This window comes from Triticum aestivum, chromosome 1D (genome assembly GCF_018294505.1).
Source record: "Triticum aestivum cultivar Chinese Spring chromosome 1D, IWGSC CS RefSeq v2.1, whole genome shotgun sequence".
Taxonomy (NCBI): Eukaryota; Viridiplantae; Streptophyta; class Magnoliopsida; order Poales; family Poaceae; genus Triticum; species Triticum aestivum.
In genome coordinates this window covers 327,908,189-327,927,252 of record NC_057796.1, presented here as the reverse complement: position 1 = coordinate 327,927,252, position 19,064 = coordinate 327,908,189, and the positions used below count along the sequence as shown (strand labels likewise).

At 48.5% G+C, this 19,064-nt stretch overlaps 1 protein-coding gene across 1 annotated transcript; it reads right to left on the bottom strand.

Annotated features, from left to right (window-relative positions):
• Positions 1-8,912: 8,912 nt before the first annotated feature.
• LOC123159127 (uncharacterized) lies at positions 8,913-18,782 on the bottom strand. Its single transcript, XM_044576955.1, has 5 exons — positions 18,420-18,782; positions 17,575-17,811; positions 16,935-17,437; positions 16,689-16,848; positions 8,913-8,921 (listed from the first exon to the last, which is right to left on the bottom strand). The coding sequence occupies exons 1-5, from the start codon at positions 18,780-18,782 to the stop codon at positions 8,913-8,915; spliced, it is 1,272 nt and encodes a 423-aa protein (XP_044432890.1).
• Between the last annotated feature and the right edge of the window lie 282 nt (positions 18,783-19,064).

The following is a 19,064-nucleotide window of genomic DNA, read 5'->3' as shown; positions in this document are numbered from 1 at the left end:
CTCTAATCCCGGTCTATTTTAAACCTTGAGAAGACTCGGCCGGTATTTGCTAAATTGGGCCGGCCCAGTACCGCAGTCGTTCGCGCGCGCACCCTAATCTGGTTTTTCTTAGTTTCTTTTCCATTTTTACACATATCTAATTTTTGTCCGTACCCAATGTAATTTTTAACGCACACATTAAATATATTTTGATAAAGTTTTAATATTTCAAATACATTATGTACATTTTTAAATTAAATGTTTTCAAAACTTTTTTGAATACATGGTAATATTTTTCCAAATATATGTTTTACATTTTCATAATTACAATAAATATTTTATAAAACTATACGAACACTCTTTTACATGGTTCAAATTTTTTAAATTTGCATTCACTTTTTACAAACACATTTTCTGAAACTTGTGAGCATTCTTGAAATTTACATTTTTTGAATGTACGAAACATTTTTTTCGAATCACACGAATATTATTGTACATTGTATAAACATTTGTTTGGATTGACCCCTTACGTTTATTTTGGCCTATATAAATTCACATTGTGTCATATACCGAGTGAGAACAACGTGGGAATGAGAATGGTTGTTCGTCGATCCGAACTCACAGGGCCAATTTTTGACCCAAAAGGAGTTTTATAGATTTTCATTCTGGAACCTAGATTTTTTCTATAAAGGCTTCCGTAGAAATAAGTTGGATGCAGTTCCAACAGAAAACTTTCATTGAGCTAGTCCAGCCTTATGGATTCTCTCTTTGTTTCTATGCTGTCTATATTATACTTAAATAAAACAAGTTTCTTCGCCTTCATTTGTGGTGCAATGAAAAATTCATTGTCATATATTAATTGTTTTGAAATATCTCTAGTACTCAACGTGACATGATATTTACCTTTTGTGTTTCCGGATCTCTGCTTTACTGCATTAAAAATTTCTTTCGTGGAGACAGTAAGAAGATGTAAACATGTGTGGTATTTGCAGGAGAATCGGCCGGGCAGAGCACCACAAAACACATGGAGGCCAACCCCATTGACGAACACAAGGTAAAGGATGATGTGCCCCCCGTGTCGGAGCTGTTGTCGTCACTGGAGAAGAGCGCATCTGCTGTTGTTGCCCGAAGCAAATCGCCGGTGAACTAACCGAGCGAAGGCGGGAAGGCACAAACGTTGCAAGTAGGCATGCGGGGACACATTTTTTTTTCGAAAAGGGGGGTTCGTCCCAGCCTCTGCATCTGAACGATGTATACGGCCAATATTATTAATAAGCAAAAGGTCCAACAATAATCTTCAAGTCTCAAACAAAGAAACACAAAAAAGACTCACAAAGAGCTAAGCAGTAAATATGAAGGCCACAACCGGCTAGCAAAAGATAGGAGCACTACATGCCTATCCTATTACATGACCGCCATTCAAACCGGTTGAAAATATCCCATGCTACCATCTCCCATTGGGTAGACCCAGTAACCAAACGCTCCCTGGCCTCCGTCGGAGTGAGTAGCGACCACATACGGATCAACGCAGTGGCTCTGAAGATAACCTGCAAAAAATGAAAGTTTGTTGTTCTGTTAAAGACCAAATCATTTCTGCAGTCCAGACTGCCCATAACAAAGCACATATTCCCACACGAATGTGTCTCGCTGTATCGGTATCTATCCCATTAAGCCACGTCTCAAATAATGTGTTGATAGAATTCGGTGGAGTAATGTTAAAGGTTATGTGAACCGACCGCCATATAATTTTTGCCAGAGGACAATCAAGAAAGAAGTGTTTGATTGATTAATGTTGATCACAGAAGCTACATCTTGTAGATCCTGTTTAATTGCGTTTTGCCATGATGATACATGAAGATGATACATGTATGTAGCCATGATGCTGTTGGTGGATGTGCATTTCTTTTCATATATACATGCCACGCTTGTCCGCATCCGTTTGGGAATCCGAAGGAAGTCAATCTGTGCACCGAATGCACATGCGATTTTAAGATGTTGGATAGAAAACCGAGGGATGAGACTTGACCCGAAGACGGGCTGCTGATGCATTCACATAAATATCTCAACATTTCATCATAACAGATCCGCAGCCCACCCCTACAGTCTGACACTCTGACCATTTTTGCTATAAGATATCACTTTTCACTAAAATCAACCCACATTAATTATGGTATGGCTGTGGAAACTAGATTGTGGGTTTGTTTTCTTTTTGAAAATTACATTTACATCCCGGTCTCTTCTTTCATCTTGTCCATCGCTTTTCTATCCAGTGCTCAAAACCACCTAGGTGCATAGATTACCCCATTTCACATGATATGTTCTTGAGATGAAGGGGTTGTTTGGCTTGCATTGTCACTTGCATGAGGTCCCAGGTGCCAACAGAGTCTGCCCCGCCTCATGCTGTGTGCATCGAGCCAAGCCAAGTCAATGCCACAACCAAACGACGGGGAAAAGTAAGGCCTCGTAGAAAAGTAGGTGGGTGTTGATAGATTTGCATGCACAACATTTGGTTGTGGCGGTGTGTTGTATGCCGTGTGAGATAGTCATGCAAGGTGTAAAAGGATTTTTCTTGACTCATGTTGTGTGACTCCCTGCATGAGGAGAAACCGTCGATTCGTTTGTTGCGCTTGAGCCAGGTTTTGAGCTGCTTTAAGCACCGCGGTAGCCAAAACACACGGATGCGTACATTGTCAAACAACTAAAAAAGTGAAAGATCTCGTTTTGTTTCTTGTCTACCAACTTTGCTACGAGCACATCTATTTTTCTAACACAAACAAACAACCCCTGAAGCGTATCGAGGGAGACTGTGAGCCTCTCCATTAGAGCTCATGTTTTCATGCTTAAACTACGCTGACTCAAACTGATCGGCTCTCCACTTGATCTTCATCGGAACAAAGTTGTAGGATCCAACGAAGTCTCTCTTTAGATTATTGATAATCTCAAGGAAATATAATGCAACATGTACCTTGCACTACTAGGAAAGGGCTATAAATGAAATGATCACTAATAGCGCACCAGACATATGGTGCGCCACTACTATATAGACACACGGTGCGCCACTAGTAACAATTTTTTTTTCCAAACATACTAATGGCGCATCAGGGCATAGTGCGCCTAGTAATGGCGCACCAGCCTCATAGTGCGCCACTACTATATTTTTTTATTTTTATTTTTTGCAAAACTACTAATGGCGCACCAGTGTATAGTACGCCATTACTAGTTTAAACTAGTAATGACGCACTGTGCCCTGGTGCGCCATTAGTGTATATTTTTTTTTGCGAAACTACTAATGGCGCACCACCAGCAGGTGCGTCATTAGTAACCAGGGTTACTAATGGCGCATTTGTAGGTGGTGCGCCATTTGTAACCTGAGACCAGCTAGATATTTTGGACAGCCACACCTACACACTCACTTTCCCCACATCATTCTCTCCACCTCCTCCTCCAAGCTTGTCTCGGCTGCCTGCTCCTCCTCACCTCATTTGCACCATAAATTCATCCAAATGAAGTGGTTAAATTACTTTTTTTGATAGGTAAGTAAGGGGGAAGCTATCTTTATGTTGTTCTCCCTCCAACAACGTGCACATGCACTTTTTATGGCCTAGCTAGATCTATGTATGTTTGTGGTGTTGCATATGTTTGTGGTGTTACATATATGTTTGTGTTTGCAGGTACCGGTATTTCAAATGCGATAGTTGCCAATATTTTGCCGGAATGTTGATTCATTTCCGTTTCGGCGAGAATTTTGGCACTATGCATTCTTTTTGGTCCTATTTTTAGGAAAAGTCATGTCAAATTTTTTCTTGGTTCTAAAATATCGTTTTGCTCTACCCCGCAGGCGACCATGGTCCGCACGATGACCGAAGGCATCGTGAATAGGTTTTTGAGCTCCGCGAAGGCCGAGATGCTTCAAAAGAACGAGACGGAGATAAGATGCCCGTGTCGAAGATGCAAGCTGAAGAGCCTTATTGCGGACTCGGATTCCGGGCAGGTGCGGGACCACCTGCTCTTGCGTGGTTTCATGGATGGCTATCGGTGGCAAGGTGATGAAGATGACTATGAAGTCGTCCATGGGGGTCGGGCAAGAAATGAGGAAGGGCAGCAAGACAACCACCGCGGCTCGGGCGGGCGAGAAGACGAAGAATCTCCAGGACATGATCACGACGGTGATGCTGTACACAGTCATCATGTAGAAGATGCCGGACATGATGATGAGGAAGATGCCGGAGCAGACGAAGGCCATGATCATGAAAATGAAGATGCCGCGGAGCAGACGACGATGGACCATCGATGGGCTGGGTGCAGGACCCTCATATTCAAGAGCTGCTTCTCAAGCAGACGGATAACGCAAGAGCTGCCGCCCGAGAGAAAGCCAAGCTGGATCAACTGGAGATAGACGCGGTTACTCCATTGTATGAAGGATGCAGGCCCGAGGATACCCGCCTGAAAGTAACGCTCATGGCTCTGGAGATGAAGGTAAAACACAAAATGACCGACGCATGCTTCGACGAGAACATATCATTCTGGCACGAACGTCTTCCCAAGGGGAACAAGTGCCCGACCAGTTTCGAGGAGGCGAAGAAAATCGTGTGTCCTCTGGATTTACCGCACGTGAAATACCATGTGTGCATGAACAATTGCATCATTTATCGGGACGAGCACGCGGAGTCTACCATATGTCCGGTGTGCGGCGTCACTCGATACAAGAAGAGGAAGAAAGCTCCTCGAAAAGTGGTGTGGTACTTTCCGATCACTCCTCGTCTGCAGCAGTATTTCGTGGACCCTAAGGTAGCAAAGCTCCTGCGTTGGCACGCGGATAGGGAGGAGAAGAAGCGAGAAGATGACGCAAATGATCCGGAGATAAATAAAAAAGACAAGATGCTGAGTCACCCTAAGGATGGGAGCCATTGGCAAGCGTTGAACTTTGAACACCCAGAATTTGGGAAGGATCCAAGGAACATCGTGCTGGGCGCGAGCACCGATGGAGTCAATCCGTTTGGCAGCCAGAGAAGCACACATAGCACATGGCCTGTGTTTGTGTGGATGTACAACCTTCCCCCTGGTTGTGCATGAAGATGAAGTACATTCACATGAGTATGCTAATTGAAGGGCCGAAACAACCAGGGAACGACATCAATCTGTATCTGGGGCTGCTGAAAGAGGAGCTAGACACGCTATGGAAAACGCTAGCCAATACGTGGGACGCCGCAGAGAAAGAATATTTCCCTATGAGAGCCGCACTGCTCACGACGGTGCACGACTATCTCGGTTACGGATATCTCGCGGGGCAGGTGGTCCACGGATTTTTGGATGCGTCAGGTGCATGGATGACACAACGTATCGCCAGCTAGATAGGGATCCCGGGTCTTCGAAAACCGTGTTCATGGGACATCAAAGGTGGCTTCGCGACGATGACCCGTGGAGGAAATGCAAGGATCTGTTCGATGGTGAAACCGAACCCCGAAGACGCCTGCGTACGAGGAGCGGCGAGGAAATAGACGAGCTGTTGAAAAATTGGAAAGATTGCCCACTGCCGGGAAAGAAGCGAAAGGCGCCAGAGCCGCCGCTGAAGGTATGGAAAACGAGGTCTGTTTTCTGGGACTTGCCGTACTGGAAGATCCACCGTGTGCCTCACAGCCTTGATGTCATGCATATCACGAAGAACGTGTGCGAGAGTCTGCTTGGTACCCTGCTCAACATGCCAGAGAGGACCAAAGATGGGCCGAAAGCAAGGGCAGACTTGAAATCAATGGGCATCAGGGAGGAGCTTCACGCTAATGATGATGATGAAGCGAAGCAGGACACGGAAAGTCGTCGCAAAGGCAAAAAGGCCAAGAAGACCGGAAATGACTTCCCTCCCGCGTGCTTCACTCTAAGTTAGGAGGAGATCGATCAGTTTTTCACCTGCCTCGTAGGAGTAAAACTTCCTTACGGTTATGAGGGGAAGATAAGCAGATACCTAGACTCAGCGAAGCAGAAGTTTAGCGGGATGAAGTCTCACGAATGTCACGTGCTGATGACGCAGATACTTCCAGTTGCAATCCGTGGGATCATGGACGCGCACGTCCGTGAAACGCTATTTGGCCTATGCAACTTTTTCGACGTCATCTCTCGGAAGTCGGTTGGCGTGAGGCAACTCAGAAGGCTAGAGGAAGAGATCGTGGTGATACTATGCGAGCTTGAGATGTACTTCCCGCCCGCATTCTTCGACGTTATGGTGCATCTGCTGGTCCATATCGTGGAGGATATCATCCAACTCGGGCCGACGTTCCTGCACAACATGATGCCATTCGAAAGGATGAATGGTGTCATCAAAGGACACGTTCGCAACATGTCACGTCCAGAGGGAAGCATAGCCAGGGGCTTTCTGACCGAAGAGTGCATCTCCTACTGCACGAATTATCTAGGCATCGAGAACCCCGTTGGTCTGCCCGTCAACAGGCACCTTGGCAGGCTCGCTGGATGGGGTCACCATGAGGGTCGCCGCGAAATGCATGTCGACTTCGAGGGTCGACTCGCCGACTTTGAAAGAGCAAACCTAGTCACGCTACAACACATAGACGTGGTCGATCCTTGGGTGGTAGAGCACAAAACCTTTATTGAGAACACGTACAATGACCGAGGCCAACAGAGGACGGACGGAGATATAATCAAAGAGCACAACTCATGTTTCACGCGTTGGTTCAAGCAGAAGCTTCTGTCGTACCCTTTACATGAGGATTCTTCCACGGAAGAACAACTCATATTCGCCTTGTCACAGGGCGCCGAGCACAACCTGATGACATATGAGGCGTACGATATCAACGGCTACACATTCTACACCGAGGACAAGGACATGAAGAGCGATGGTTATCAGAACTCTGGGGTAACGATGGAATCCTACACCGGTAACGACAAGGACAGATACTACGGAAGGATCGAGGAGATCTGGGAGCTGAGCTACGCTGGAGAGAAGGTCCCGATGTTCCGTGTCAGATGGGCCAAGAGCATCATAAAAGAAGACCGGTATTTCACCACCATGGTTATACCCGAAGCCAAATCCAAGACCGCAGGCGCGAACGTCACCGCGAAAAATGAGCCATGGGTACTGGCTTCCCAAGTGGACCAATGCTTCTTCATTACCGACCCGTCAAAGCCCAGTCATGTTGTCGTGAGGAGGGTGCGCCATTGCTATCAGAAAAAAAAATTACTAATGGCGCACCAGAGGGGGGTGCGCCATTGCTATCAGAAAAAAAGTTACTAATGGCGCACCCCTAGATGGTGCGCCATTACTAACCTTCACCCTTGTGTGTGTTGTCCATCTTGCGTTCGTCCTTCTCTCCCAATCTCACATCTCTCCGACCCACTGCCCGACCCACTACGCCGCCGCCCCTACTGCGCCGCCACCCCTACTAAACCGCCGCCCGTAAGCCCCCCTCCTCCTCCACCCATAAGCCCCCCTCCCCCTGACTGACTCCCCTGGCCTCCGTGCGCAGTTCACCGTCCCGGATCTCCGACTGCATCGCCTCCCGCGGCGGCAACATCCACAGCGTCGACGTCTTCGTCCCCGACGACGCCCCCGCGTCCACCAGGAGAGGAGGCCCGAGCACCTCGCGACCTCCCCGCCGTCTATCCCCGCCTCCCCCAAGCTCGCCGTCTCCGCCCTCTGTCGTCTCCGCTCCGGCCACCACCTCATCGTGGTCAGGTAATCTTCATTGCCCTCCTCCCTCTGCCTCTCTTCCTCCTCTCCTCCCTCCCGGCCATGCCCTCTTCTTCTCTCTTTTGCTAGGTTTAGGTCAAATCCCTCTCGAATTTAGGTCAAATTAGGTTCAAATCCCTCTGAAATTAGTATGTAAAGCTCACTGTTCTAAAGTTCTGATCAGTTCAGTACCTTAGTAAGCAATAAACTTGGCAAGTTTTAGCAAGATTTAGCAACAAGATTTGACATGTGCAGGCTGTGCTACCTATACATTGTTGCCCTTTTTGTAACTGATGATTGTTAGATTGGGTTCCTACTTTGGTGCAGATTGGAACTAGAGATAATTTACCTCTTCTGCCCATTTAGGACGAGCTTTCTTGCCGGGTGAGGGTAGTTTGTCACTGAGGTGTAATTACAGAAGTAGTGGAGGGATGGATACTGTCTTTTATGTTTTGTTCTGGCATTGTTTAGTTTGTGGTGGTAGCTTAGCACAACCTAGGACCATTGATTTTGTTTCATCATGTTCATCATACATACTCAACCTCCTAATTTTGTTTCATCATGTTCATCATACATAGCCAACCTTTTAATTTTGCTGGGTGCGTGTTTTTATGGTCCATATAAGTTTCTTGTTTTATTTAGCTGAAGAGCGTGTTACAGTTTTTTTGAGGCAAACATAAATATTAATTTGTAGCATATGTACATTTATTTGTTTATTTTGAATTTGAATGCTGCAGTGTTTTGTCTTTCTCTTGAGAAAATAAGCATCTGTTTGGGAGCTTGGCTAAGCGTCTGTTTATTTGGCCTCTTGGTCATGGGAAAAAAATGAGCTCACTTAGGTTCAACGCCAGTCTCTGTAGACTTGGTGATGGCGGATTTTGGCAGCCAGACGCAGTAGCATATCAATCTGGATTTGTGTTGATTCTGAATTTGTGGAGAGAGGAGTGCATTCAGAGAAGAGAAGAGAATACAAACTTACATACTCCTTAACTAGACACAAACTTGGCAAGTTTTAGCAACAAGAATACAAATGATAGTCACTCTAGCCACTGTTTGTAGTTCTAGCCACTCCTTGATGTTAGTTCCTCAAGGAGTTCTGCACAAAATTAGCTCAACAAGTTGCATCTGGCTTTTACAAAGTTGTTTTGGCTTAAGAGGATAAGTTGTTGTATATACTGTCATAAAGTTCAGCAAGAACAGGGCATCAACAGTGCTACTCTAGTATCTAGTTGGGGAGGGACAAATGGACAGGGCATCACTGTAGCTGTACCGCACAACAAACTATTAGTCTTAGGATTAACACTCCTCATATGAGATGAGAGGATTTTTTTTAAATGGCTTCTTGCAGTTTTGAAAATTCAGTTTATTCGGTTACTAAAAATTCAGTTAATTCAGTTAGGCACACAAATTTCAGAACTTTTGTGTGCCCTAGTACTTGGTGTTTGTAGAAAACCAGGAGTGTCAATGTGACTAGAATTCACTTGTTCTTATATGGGTGAAACTTCACTTGTTTTTAGGCTAGTGCAGGGTGTTGCTTTATTCTGTCATCATTTGTAACTATGTCACAAATAAATTGTTCCTTCTTCTGTATTTGACAAGTAATGACTGTTGATAAGCTGAGGCATGGATTAAGCTGTTTCTTTGCTGTAACATACTGTATATCACTCCACAATGAAATACAGTACATATTGATGTGCTTTGTAAAACTTGTTCATGTACTGAACTACTAATGCCTTGTGATGCTCTGAATTACTTGTGATGCCTCTGAATTACTTGTGATCCCATTGAGAAAGACTTGTAAAGATGATGATCATCTTTTACAGAAAACAATTTCTGTAAACACGTCAGTAACTTTGCTAGTTTGCTGGGTTTTGTCTCCGACCATCGTGTCGTGATGATTTTGCAGGTACCCCGAGAGGCCCTTGAGTTTGCTGGAATGTCGATTAACTTCCGTTCTGGCAAATTCGGGTACTCCATATGTCCTATTTTTAGCAAATGTCATGCTAAAATTTTCCGTGAATTTTAGCATGACTTTGCTAAAAATAGGACATATGGGGTACTTGTGACTAATGCATGGGCCGGGGTCTTAGTAATTAATTAAGTAGGGTCACCTGCCCCTTTATTCTTGTTGCATTAAACCATAGGTGGCAATAGAGCCAAATGATTAGGCCCAACTTAGAATTCTCCTTCCCAGCTTAGCTTTTAGGGTGCCTCGGTGTCGATGAGAACCTAAATGATGTACGCTTAGGCTTTTAGGGTGCCTCGGCGTCGACAAACCCTAAATGATAAAAGCTTAGCTTTTAGGATGCCTCGGTGTCGACAAACCCTAAATGATGAGACCATGATCTTGTTCCTTGACAATAACCAACTTTTTGACCAAACTTTTTTCCTATTTAGAGCGAAACATGGCCCACAACAATGAGGCTGGCGGTTCGGGCGGCAAGCAATTCTGGGAGTTGTCCCAAGAGCTGGAGGAAGACCCTCACCGCTACAAGGACGCCGCGGAAGACACCGATCCTGACTACACAACCCCTAGTGGCGTCGGGGATGACACCACTGATGGTGCCGCCGAGGATGCCACCACTGATGATGGTGGCGCACGCACAGATGGCAGCCAACCGAAGAGGCAACGGAAGGACCGGCGCCTAAGCGTGCTCGGCACCGTCAAGGAGGAATTTGCTGAAGTGAACTCCGACGGGCATCCAATGGCGCCCAAACAAGTAGTCAAGGGGTACTCGGTTCAGCTCGGGTGCATTCTCCGGAGCACCGTCTCGATCAACACCGAGAACCTAAGGCATAAGGACCGAGGGAATTTGCGCAGCCTCCTCTTCACGAAGCTGCACGAACGATACAAGTTCCCCGCTGACTTTGCAAACACACGCCTCTCAGGGAATAAAGTGAATAGTGCCGCCCTCACGAGGATGAGCACGGCCCTGTCTACTTGGAGAAGCACGGTGAAGGCAATGATTGAAAAAGGTGATAGTTATGAGAAGATCAAGGAGAAATATCCTTTGATCAGCGAAGATGACTACAAGGAGTTCAAGATCAAGTGCGAGAGCAGCGCAACCTCCGAATCAAGTCAGTGGGGGAAAGAAATGCGGCAGTTGAACTTAGGGGTCCACCAACTCGGTCCCGGCGGTTACAGAGTGGCGGAGCCTATATGGGACAAGGAGGACGCGGAGCGTGCCGAGCAAGGCCTACCGCCCCACTTCGAGAAATTCTGTGACAAGCAGACCAGGAACTTTGTCAGGGCCTGGTACAAGGAGGACCCGGTAACAAAGGAGCTTACCACGGATCCGAAGACCAGGGCGCTTGAGCTTGTTCTGGTAAGGAATACACCCCCGCGTAATTAGCTCCATATGGTTGCATTCTAATTAATGAAGCCAAATTTCTAAATGGTTCACATTCCTTCCGCAGGAGGCTGAAAGCAGTAGCGCGGGGTCGTCTCAGAGCTCCCCTTTTGACACCCCTTTAAATAGGGCGTTGAACGTAATGAAAAACAAGGATAAGCTCAGTAAGCCGTCGTCAGCTGGTCGTGTGGCCGGCAAAGGCTTGTCCACAAAATGGTCGTCATACTATACCGCTGGTGGGCGAAAGGAGAAAAAGACCAGCTCGGAAAGCCAGTCGCGCGAGGTTCAAGAACTCAAGGCACAAGTGGCGCGGATTCCGATGATTGTCCAAGAGCAAGTGCAACAACAACTGGGAACGACGCTCACCGCCATGGTGCCTACCTTGATTCAGGGGCTGACGACGTGGATTGCGGGCGGCCAACAGGGGTCTCCCCCGGTTCCCAGCTTCACGGCCAGCAACTCGCACAACGCGCAGACGGCGCCATTGGTGTCTCCGGCGGAGGCGGTATTCGTGTCTCCGGCGCCGGCACGGGCATTGGAGCTTAATGCACCCGGGTGTACGCCGGCCGACACCTCGCCAGCAAGTGGCCCCTCCGTCAGTTGCACGCCTGCCGTTGGCGGTGCCTCGACATTAGCCGAGCTCGACGGCATCACGGTAACTAAGCCTCTCGGCCGATGACTTCATCTCCTTGCCTTTAACTGGGCATCCCTGACGCCCTACATGTTTTCGCAGGGCGCCGCCGACGTTCCTTGCACTCTCCTGCACTTCGTGGGCGGCGAGTTGGTCGATGTCGCCAAGGGCAGAATCGTTCAACCAGGCAACCGCGTGTTCCACGGTAATCCGATGCCACCCACCTTGTATAGGGTTGAACTGGTTCGGGTGTTGCCAGGCTGCAACGAGTTGTTACCTCCGATTCGACACGCTGGGGCCGACGAAGATGATGTGATGACCCTTAGCGCCTGCATAAGCTGGCCCCTGCTTTGGCCGAAGAGCCAGATTCGTTTGGGGGCGGGGGACACCACCCCACAAACAAGACCGCCAGTCGTGCCAGCGCCAAGCCATGGCAAGAACGCCGCAACGCTACTGGACATGCCGGACATCCCTATGGCACAGGATCCGAACATGCATATGGCACAGGATCCGGACGACGACGACAACGACAACGGTACATTTTCCAACGTCGATAAGTACTTTGCCGAACATGGGTACGGTGACGAGTTTTGCGGGCCTCCTTCTCAAGAACCCAACCCTGAAAAAGACGACCGCGATCTAGCTGGTACGGTGGAGAAACCCAATTGCAACAGGCGTCGTCTGGCGTTCAGTTCTCAGGAGACGCCTCCAGCTGCCGCCTTCACCGAGCCTCAGATAGCTGAGGTGCAAAATATTATCAGCCCCAACACGCTCAAGAAGGCGGTCTGTGAGCTGAACTCGATCCCATTACAGCAGATCAGGAAGAAGGGACGGAAACGAAAGACTAACAAGGGCGCCGGTGCGAGCCAGCCGGCACCGAGTACGATCCGTGCTCAGGACGGGCCACCTTCACCTAAGGATATCTCGAGGAGGGTGCATGTGGCGGGTAGGGCGATGCTACCGACAAATATGCTCAATGCTGCAACCGGTGCTATGCGGAGTCTGCATGACAGTGTTCTTTCTTTGGAGAAGCGGCGTCTCAGAGAGAATGATGTGGCATACCCAGTTTTCGTGGCCAAGGTGCCAGAGGGCAAGGGCTTTGTGGATAGCGCCGTCGGGGGTACGATCGTCCTATGGTTTGATGACATCTTTGCTATGTTTAACCTTCATCCACTGCACTACACCTTCGTTCGGCTGTTTTCGCTGAGTATGGAGATGCGGATCATTAGAGACAAGACCCCGGACATTGTGATAGTCGACCCCTTCTACATGCGTGCCAAGATCTTGGGCAGCGCTGGGGACCGGCAAGTCGCGAGTTCACACCTCGAAGGCGTCATTCTGGCAAACCCAGATAAGGATAACTTCCTCGTGCCTTACTTTCCCGAGTAAGTCATCCCCTAACCGCCCCGTAACATATGATTTCTTAGATTTCGATCGTTCTTTTTTTCTCTAACATTCCGTGTTCTGTGCAGTGACACACATTGCACACTCATCCTCTTAAGCCCGAAATATTCCATGGCCGCGTATTTCGACCCGGACCATGACTCCAAGATAGACTACACAAATATCAAGAAAGTTCTTGATGATGCTCTCCCCGGCTACGCCGCATCTGGAGGCACCTTTAAGAGGCCAGCTCGTAGGTACGGCAGGCACGTGTTCACCCACAATACGACGTTCCCCTGCGTCAAGCAGCCGCCTGGCGCTCAGAAGGATGCCTACTACGCCCTCCATCACATGCGGGCGATCATACGGGACCATAATCACCTTCTGCTACCAAATAATCTCAAAGATTGGGCCGCAAGCTTGGCAGCAATCCAGGACGCGGACATCCGACAAGAATTCTTTCGCATCCAGTCGGAGTTTGCAGAAATCATCCATCAAGATGTCCTTCGTACCTCGGGGCAGTTCTACCTCAAATATCAACCGTCCAACAGTGAGATAGACACAACGCTACAAATGCAGGCTGGCAACGCCCGCGACTTCATGACCATCACGACAGACGGCGGCTTCATCCACGCTCCGGTCCCATGAGTCGAGTCGAAAGTAGTGATGCTATGTGTAGTTCTGAAACATCGATTAGCTCATGTTGTAATTAAACTTTAATGAACTTGTATGTCTCTTTGGTTTGGACAGTCGTTCAACTTAGATGTAATCGATGCTATTTATTAGTAGGACCATGAATCATGCTATTAATGTCTTGCTTTTCTCTTCCGATCCTTTTGTTGCATACTTATATATTGCTTATGTATTGTCTATTGTTTGGCTAGTGCATAGAGATGCCGTCGTATGTCGTGTACAAGGGTAAGGTTTCCGGAGTCTACGACGACTGGGAGGAGTGTCGGAGACAGGTTCACCGTTTCAGCGGTAACAGTTACAAAGGGTACACCACTAGGGCGGAGGCGGAATCTAGATACGCGCGCTATCTAGCGGGAGAGAGGAGGGAGCGTTGGAGGAACCGGATGAAGACCAGTTTCATCGCGATGATGCTCAGCGTGATGACCGCAGCTCTCTTCTATGTGATGGTAGTTTAGATGATCGATATCGACTTGTAATGTGAAGACAAACTCGCTACTCGCGGTCTCGAGACTTGTAATGTTCTATATTTGTTCGGTCTTTTGAATTCGGAGACTAATATGATGAATTGTATTCGGAGACTAATCTTCTATTGTATTCGATGAATCTGCTGTTGCTGTGTGGTGCTGTCTATATTCTGTCCAATAATATATTTTGTAATCTGTGCAAATATCAGAAAAGAAAAAATCCCTAATATACATACTAATGGCGCATCGCCCCAACGTGCGCCATTAGTATGCCAAAGGATACTAATGGCGCATCACCCCACAGTGCGCCATTAGTATGGCAAAGCACATGTGTAAATATCGCCCCCTGGGAGGCACACTAATGGCGCATGTTGGTCTATACTAATGGCGCACGACGTGATGCGCCATTAGTATACCAGATACTAATGGCGCACCAGTGATGCGCCATTAGTATTTAATACTAGTGGCGTGATACTAGTGGCGCACCAGTAGTGCGCCATTAGTAGGCACAACTAGTGCGCCACTAGTAGGCCTTTTCCTAGTAGTGTTGCGTTTGCCAAGGTCCTCAGCAAGCACAAGAGCTTCTCTACACACCATAACATTGCAGGGTCAGAGTACCCAGAGAAGGTCATATTTGATGCACCCATGAAAGCACCATCTGGAAGCCTGCAAATCGCTAAGACTGAATTGACACCACCACATCTTTCCTTTGCGGCGTCCACATTCAATGTAACCATCCCCGCAGGTCGCAGGATCCATCATATATAGGTGACTCATTATCGGTTGCGGGTGCTAGGCCAGATTCTTCTCTTCATCCAGTAGGCCTAAGTCATGAAGAAAGCGTTAAATGTACATGTGGGCTCTATTGCTCCCTGTCATGGATAGTCCTCCCGTCGGGCATAAAAATATCAAGGAGAAAGGGAATTGTGAGGCTCACGATTCAACTCAATTAGTTTGTGGTGCTTCCACATTCGATCCAACACAAGCAACAAAGCACGCGTGGCAGGAAGACCGAATACGGAAGGGCCGGGGCACGACAACACATAGGCTTACAGAAACTCTAGCCGCCACTACTAGGAAAAGGCCTACTAGTGGCGCACCAGTTTTGCCTACTAATGGCGCACTAGTACCATGCCACTAGTATTAAATACTAATGGCGCACCACTGGTGCGCCATTAGTATCTGGTATACTAATGACGCATCACGCCGTGCACCATTAGTATAGACCAACATGCGCCATTAGTGTGCCTCCCAGGGGGCGATATTTACACATGTGCTTTGCCATACTAATGGTGCACTGTGGGGTGATGCGCCATTAGTATCCTTTGGCATACTAATGGCGCACGTTGGGGTGATGCGCCATTAGTATGTATATTAGGGATTTTTTTCTTTTCTGATATTTGCACAGATTACAAAATATATTATTGGACGGAATATAGACAGCACCACACATCAATAGCAGATTCATTGAATACAATAGAATATTAGTCTCCGAATACCATTCATCATATTAGTCTCCGAATTCAAAAGACCGAACAAAGATAGAACATTATAAGTCTCGAGACCGCGAGTAGCGAGTTTGTCTTCACATTACAAGTCGATATCGATCATCTAAACTACCATCACATAGAAGAGAGCTGCGGTCATCACGATGAGCATCATCGCGATGAAACTGGTCTTCATCCGGTTCCTCCAACGCTCCCTCCTCTCCCCCGCTAGATAGCGCGCGTATCTAGATTCCGCCTCCGTCCTAGTGGTGTACCCTTTGTAACTGTTACCGCTGAAATGGTGAACCTGTCTCCGACACTCCTCCCAGTCGTCGTAGACTCCGGGAACCTTACCCTTGTACACGACATACGACGGCATCTCTATGCACTAGCCAAACAACAGACAATACATAAGCAATATATAAGTATGCAACAAAAGGATCGGAAGAGAAAAGCAAGACATTAATAGCACGATTCATGGTCCTACTAATAAATAGCATCGATTACATCTAAGTTGAATGACTGTCCAAACCAAAGAGACATACAAGTTCATTAAAGTTTAATTACAACATGAGCTAATCGATGTTTCAGAACTACACATAGCATCACTACTTTCGACTCGACTCATGGGACCGGAGCGTGGATGAAGCCGCCGTCTGTCGTGATGGTCATGAAGTCGCGGGCGTTGTCAGCCTGCATTTGTAGCGTTGGGTCTATCTCACTGTTGGACGGTTGATATTTGAGGTAGAACTGCCCCGAGGTACGAAGGACATCTTCATGGATGATTTCTGCAAACTCCAACTGGATGCGAAAGAATTCTTGTCGGATGTCCGTGTCCTGGATTGCCGCCAAGCTTGCGGCCCAATCTTTGAGATTATTTGGTAGCAGAAGGTGATTATGGTCCCGTACGATCGCCCGCATGTGATGGAGGGCGTAGTAGGCATCCTTCTGAGCGCCAGGCGGCTGCTTGACACAGGGGAACGTCGTATTGTGGGTGAACACGTGCCTGCCATACCTACGAGCTGGCCTCTTAAAGGTGCCTCCAGATGCGGCGTAGCCGGGGAGAGCATCATTAAGAACTTTCTTGATATTTGTGTAGTCTATCTTGGAGTCACGGTTCGGGTCGAAATACGTGGCCATGGAATATTTCGGGCTTAAGAGGATGAGTGTGCAATGTGTGTCACTGCACAGAACACAGAATGTTAGAGACAAAAAAACGATCGAAATCTAAGAAATCATATGTTACGGGGCGGTTAGGGGATGACTTACTCGGGAAAGTAAGGCACGAGGAAGTTATCCTTATCTGGGTTTGCCAGAATGACGCCTTCGAGGTGTGAACTCGCGACTTGCCAGTCCCCAGCGCTGGCCAAGATCTTGGCACGCATGTAGAAGGGGTCGACTATCACAATGTCCGGGGTCTTGTCTCTAATGATCCGCATCTCCATACTCAGCGAAAACAGCCGAACGAAGGTGTAGTGCAGCGGATGAAGGTTAAACATAGCAAAGATGTCATCAAACCGCAGGACGATCGTACCCTCGACGGCGCTATCCACAAAGCCCTTGCCCTCTGGCACCTTGGCCACGAAAACCGGGTATGCCACATCATTCTCTCTGAGACACCGCTTCTCCAAAGAAAGAACACTGTCATGCAGACTCCGCATAGCACCGGTTGCATTATTGAGCATATTTGTCGGTAGCATCGCCCTACCCGCCACATGCACCCTCCTCGAGATATTCTTAGGTGAAGGTGGCCGTCCTGAGCACGGATCGTACTCGGTGCCGGCTGGCTCGCACCGGCGCCCTTGTTAGTCTTTCGTTTCCGTCCCTTCTTCCTGATCTGCTGTAATGGGATCGAGTTCTGCTCACAAACCGCCTTCTTGAGCGTGTTGGGGCTGATAATATTTCGCACCTCAGCTATCTGAGGCTCGGTGAAGGCGGCAGCTGGAGGCGTCTCCTGAGAACTGAACGCCAGACGACGCCTGTTGCAATTGGGTTTCTCCGCCGTACCAGCTAGATCGCGGTCGTCTTTTTCAGGGTTGGGTTCTTGAGAAGGAGGCCCGCAAAACTCGTCACCGTACCCATGTTCGGCAAAGTACTTCTCGACATTGGAAAATGTACCGTTGTCATTGTCGTCGTCGTCCGGATCCTGTGCCATAGGGATGTCCGGCATGTCCGGTAGCGTTGTGGCGTTCTTGCCATGGCTTGGCGCGGGCACGACTGGCGGTCTTGTCTGTGGGGTGGTGTCCCCCGCCCCCAAACGAATCTGGCTCTTCGGCCACAGCAGGGGCCAGCTTACGCAGGCGCTAAGGGTCATCACATCATCTTCGTCGGCCCAACGGGTCGAATCGGAGGTAACAACTCGTCGCAGCCTGGCAGCACCCGAACCAGTTCAACCCTATACAAGGTGGGTGGCATCGGATTACCGTGGAACACGCGGTTGCCTGGTTGAACGATTCTGCCCTTGGCAACATCGACCAACTCGCCGCCCACGAAGTGCAGGAGAGTGCAAGGAACGTCGGCGGCGCCCTGCAAAAACATGTAGGGCGTCAGGGATGCCCAGTCAAAGGCAAGGAGATGAAGTCATCGGCCGAGAGGCTTAGTTACCGTGATGCCGTCGAGCTCGGCTAATGTCGAGGCACCGCCAACGGCGGGCGTGCAACTGACGGAGGGGCCACTTGCTGGCGAGGTGCCGGCTGGCGTACACCCGGGTGCATTAAGCTCCAATGCCCGTGCCGGCGCCGGAGACACGAATACCGCCTCCACCGGAGACACCAATGGTGCCGTCTGCGCGTTGTGCGAGTTGCTGGCCGTGAAGCTGGGAACCGGGGGAGGCCCCTGTTGGCCGCCCGCAATCCACGTCGTCAGCCCCTGAATCAAGGTAGGCACCATGGCGGTGAGCGTCGTTCCCAGTTGTTGTTGCACTTGCTCTTGGACAATCTCCGGAATCCGTGCCACTTGTGCCTTGAGTTCTTGAACCTCGTGCAACTGGCTTTCTGAGCTGGTCTTTTTCTCCTTTCGCCCACCAGCGGTATAGTATGACGACCATTTTGTGGACAAGCCTTTGCCGGCCACACGACCAGCTGACGACGGCTTACTGAGCTTATCCTTGTTTTTCATTATGTTCAACGCCCTATTTAAAGGGGTGTCAAAAGGGGAACTCTGAGACGACCCCGCACTACTGCTGTCAGCCTCCTGCGGAAGGAATGTGAACCATTTAGAAATTTGGCTTCATTAATTAGAATGCAACCATATGGAGCTAATTACGCGGGGGTGTATTCCTTACCAGAACAAGCTCAAGCGCCCTGGTTTTCGGATCCGTGGTAAGGTCCTTTGTTACCGGGTCCTCCTTGTACCGGGCCCTGACAAAGTTCCTGGTCTGCTTGTCACGGAATTTGTCGA

Bases quoted from the DNA above. Each gene is read 5' to 3' on its own strand.
- LOC123159127 (XM_044576955.1), bottom strand. From the start codon at position 18,782: ATGAAAAACAAGGATAAGCTCAGTAAGCCGTCGTCAGCTGGTCGTGTG. The intron at 17,438-17,574 runs GTGCGAAATATT...GCCGGCACCGAG, and splicing joins CCGAGCCTCAGATAGCTGAG to TACGATCCGTGCTCAGGACG. The intron at 16,849-16,934 runs GTAAGTCATCCC...TGTTCTGTGCAG, and splicing joins CTCGTGCCTTACTTTCCCGA to TGACACACATTGCACACTCA.